A 2,986-nucleotide genomic window follows, 5' to 3' on the forward strand; every position below is an offset into this window, starting at 1 on the left:
TTCCTGAGCTGATAACAATATTACATTAATATCTACAACTTGAGGTCATCACTCATTGGACTGGCAGCATAAACGACAGTAGCTCCGATCTATTTGCTCAAGGATTTTGGTGAACAGCAGCTGGTGTGAGGGCAGCTATATAAATGCAATACAAATATTATACAAAACAGGTCATTAACGGTATACAGGCAATGGAAATCAAATTCTGTGTTTGTGGAAATGCAGAACAGTACTTTTTCTTTATTGGAGAGGCTATTATATGGCCTTGTGTTCAACTGCCAAGGAAGGCTTTCAATTTGAGCCAACTTGAACATGCATAATTTTGCAGGCCAAAATTTAATACCAGAATTACACTGGTTCAACCTGCATGGTGGTTATGTTCACCAAAGGACAACTTTGATAAGCAGTTAACTGAAATGAATTAAATCCAGTAAATTATTAACCAAACTCTTGGGTATCTTTAATCTCCAGTTATCTGATAATTTTTTCCTCACCTAATAACTCTTAAAGGCCCCATGACCACACTACATACATGAATTCAAACTTAGGGATTACAAAAGCTCTTGAATAATACACAAGACAAGAAGCATCATTTTCTTATTTTTATTTCAACACAAAATGGCACAAGGAGCCAAATCAGCACTCGCGTCTACTTCAGCTTCTTCTTGGGGCGAAGGTTGTTGGTGTGACCACACTTCTTCTTGCGGCAGTTGACGGCACGTGGGTGCAGACGGGCATAGCACCTGTATCACAAGTCAGAGATTAACTTCAAATCCTCCTCAACCAATATTTTAACTAATAATGGACTAAGATATTCAGTTCTTATAATATACATTTCAATCAATTAACCAAATAAACCACAACACCATGGAACTAAAACAATGCTTAATCTTCTCATAGTACAGTTGTGGGGTTTAATATTTATTATTACAGAACATTTATTTATGTACTTAGTTTTATCATACCCTGGCTGTCCAAAGCAGGCCATCTGCAGTCTGATAAACAAGTATTCTAAACTAACCAATCATTTGACTGTACATAACACGCCTTGCACAAGGGCATCCCTGCAGGACCGGACTTACTTGCGGCAGATCATCTTGTCGCAGTTATATTTCTGGGCCAGCTGTCTGAGTGAAGGCTCGATGAGACCACCACGCAGACGCAGAACCAGATGCAGAGTGGATTCTGGTGGACAGAAGAGACAGCTTGTTAATATTAAGTAAGATTTCTAATTACACCTACAGGAAGGCTTCTTTAACATCTCAAACACTAAGGAAAAAAAACTCACATGAGATCTTTCTTGGAAAATAGAAAACAATATAAAATCCATAACCTTAAACTTAACATTATATGAATGTATTTGAAAATGTTAATACTGAAACGGCAAGAAACAGTACATTGATTTGTAACTAGACAAGACACTTTGTGGACATCTGACCCAGTTACGAGTTGCTACCTTTCTGGATGTTGTAGTCGGACAGTGTGCGTCCATCCTCCAGCTGTTTGCCAGCAAAGATCAGACGCTGCTGGTCAGGGGGAATTCCTACACAACAAAAAAACAACCAACATTTTTAAGTTAACAGCTTCTACATTAACACACATTATGGAGATGACAATTTGTGAAGCTTGTCCATGACAATAGTCTAACAAGATACTATTTAATGCTTGTCCATTTTCTTAAATGGAGCACAACTTCAGTAGTAAGCTGTGGGTTTCATCTCTCATCCAAGAGACTCGGTGAAACGTCAACTCAGGCAAGTCCAGTCGCCTTCAGCTAACGACTGAAGACGACTATGACTTGGATCACTGAGAACCTCCAACAAGACTCTTACACATGATTGTAATCTGGCTCGTCAAAGATGGCCAAGAAAAAGAGCAGTTAACATTCATCCAAGTGGTTTGCGACAGTTTTTTTCCACAGGTACAAAATGACGTGTCCGCCGTGACTCACCTTCCTTATCCTGAATCTTAGCCTTGACATTTTCGATAGTGTCGCTGGGCTCAACCTCGAGGGTGATGGTTTTCCCCGTCAACGTCTTCACGAAAATCTGCATGTTTGCAAGGCTGAGAGAGTAGTGACGTTAGCTACAGCGGGCCAGCAGCTAGCCGTCGACACTACATCAAACAATTACAATTGTCAAATCATCTGAGACACATAAGTGAATAAGAGTTTTGACAACAAACGGAGACGTTTATGTTATGTTTTATGTAAACGGCTGTATTGGCAGTGGTAATGTGAGCGTGTTAGGAACGTTGCTAGCTAATGTTAGCCGCACGGTAGACTCGGAGCGGGGCCTCGCCACATGCGTGATGTTAGAGCGTGGAGCTCTTGTCTCTATTTTCTCTGTTCATTGCCCTTAAATCGACTTAATTATACTTAATGTGGTGCTGTTACATATACCACGCTAACACAGTTGTGCTTAAACGACATTTGAGGACTCAGAAATCGGTACAAATCGACAAAAATAAGATGGAGGAACCGTCTACTCACCCGGCCGATAGCTAAGCCCCAACGAAAAGAGAGCGGAAGAAGCCCCGTGCGCAATTACGTCACGTCCGTCTATACACCCGAACGTGAGTGTATATATTATTTTTTATTTTATTGTCCGTTTTAATTGTTTTAAAATCAAAGAGTACTATAAAATGCAATTAGATACATTTCTCTGGTCATACATTTATATAAATAAATCGATGTATCCTCCACACGGTGACGGGTCTATAAATAAAAGTATTACAATAAATAAAACAACAATAGTAAATCACAGTAAGGTAGTCTGAAACCATACCAGTATGTAATAAAAACAACGCAATATTTAAAGCATCCATGATATAAAAAAAGAGAGAGCTAAACAAATAAATAATAATCCACAGCACATAGATTCATTTATGTGCCATTGTTCAGTAATCTGACAGGTACAAACTGTCTCTGGGGTTTAATCCTGATATAAAAACAAACACACAAACATTGTACTGACTGAGAGAGGGT

At 39.2% G+C, this 2,986-nt stretch overlaps 1 protein-coding gene across 1 annotated transcript; it reads right to left on the bottom strand.

Annotated features, from left to right (window-relative positions):
• Positions 1-589: 589 nt before the first annotated feature.
• Positions 590-2,587, bottom strand: uba52 (ubiquitin A-52 residue ribosomal protein fusion product 1). The gene is made up of 5 exons (XM_058638517.1): positions 2,492-2,587; positions 1,952-2,064; positions 1,457-1,543; positions 1,083-1,185; positions 590-743 (listed from the first exon to the last, which is right to left on the bottom strand). Exons 2-5 carry the CDS (start codon positions 2,052-2,054, stop codon positions 650-652), a joined length of 387 nt encoding a protein of 128 aa, XP_058494500.1. The 5' UTR covers positions 2,055-2,064; positions 2,492-2,587; the 3' UTR covers positions 590-649.
• Between the last annotated feature and the right edge of the window lie 399 nt (positions 2,588-2,986).

Source organism: Solea solea, chromosome 9 (assembly GCF_958295425.1).
Source record: "Solea solea chromosome 9, fSolSol10.1, whole genome shotgun sequence".
In the NCBI taxonomy this organism is placed as follows: Eukaryota; Metazoa; Chordata; class Actinopteri; order Pleuronectiformes; family Soleidae; genus Solea; species Solea solea.

Excerpts from the sequence above, each read along its gene's own strand:
- uba52 (XM_058638517.1), bottom strand. The coding sequence starts at position 2,054 with ATGCAGATTTTCGTGAAGACGTTGACGGGGAAAACCATCACCCTCGAG. Across the intron at positions 1,186-1,456 it reads CGACTACAACATCCAGAAAG|AATCCACTCTGCATCTGGTT; the intron begins GTAGCAACTCGT and ends TCTGTCCACCAG. Across the intron at positions 744-1,082 it reads GACAAGATGATCTGCCGCAA|GTGCTATGCCCGTCTGCACC; the intron begins GTAAGTCCGGTC and ends CTTGTGATACAG.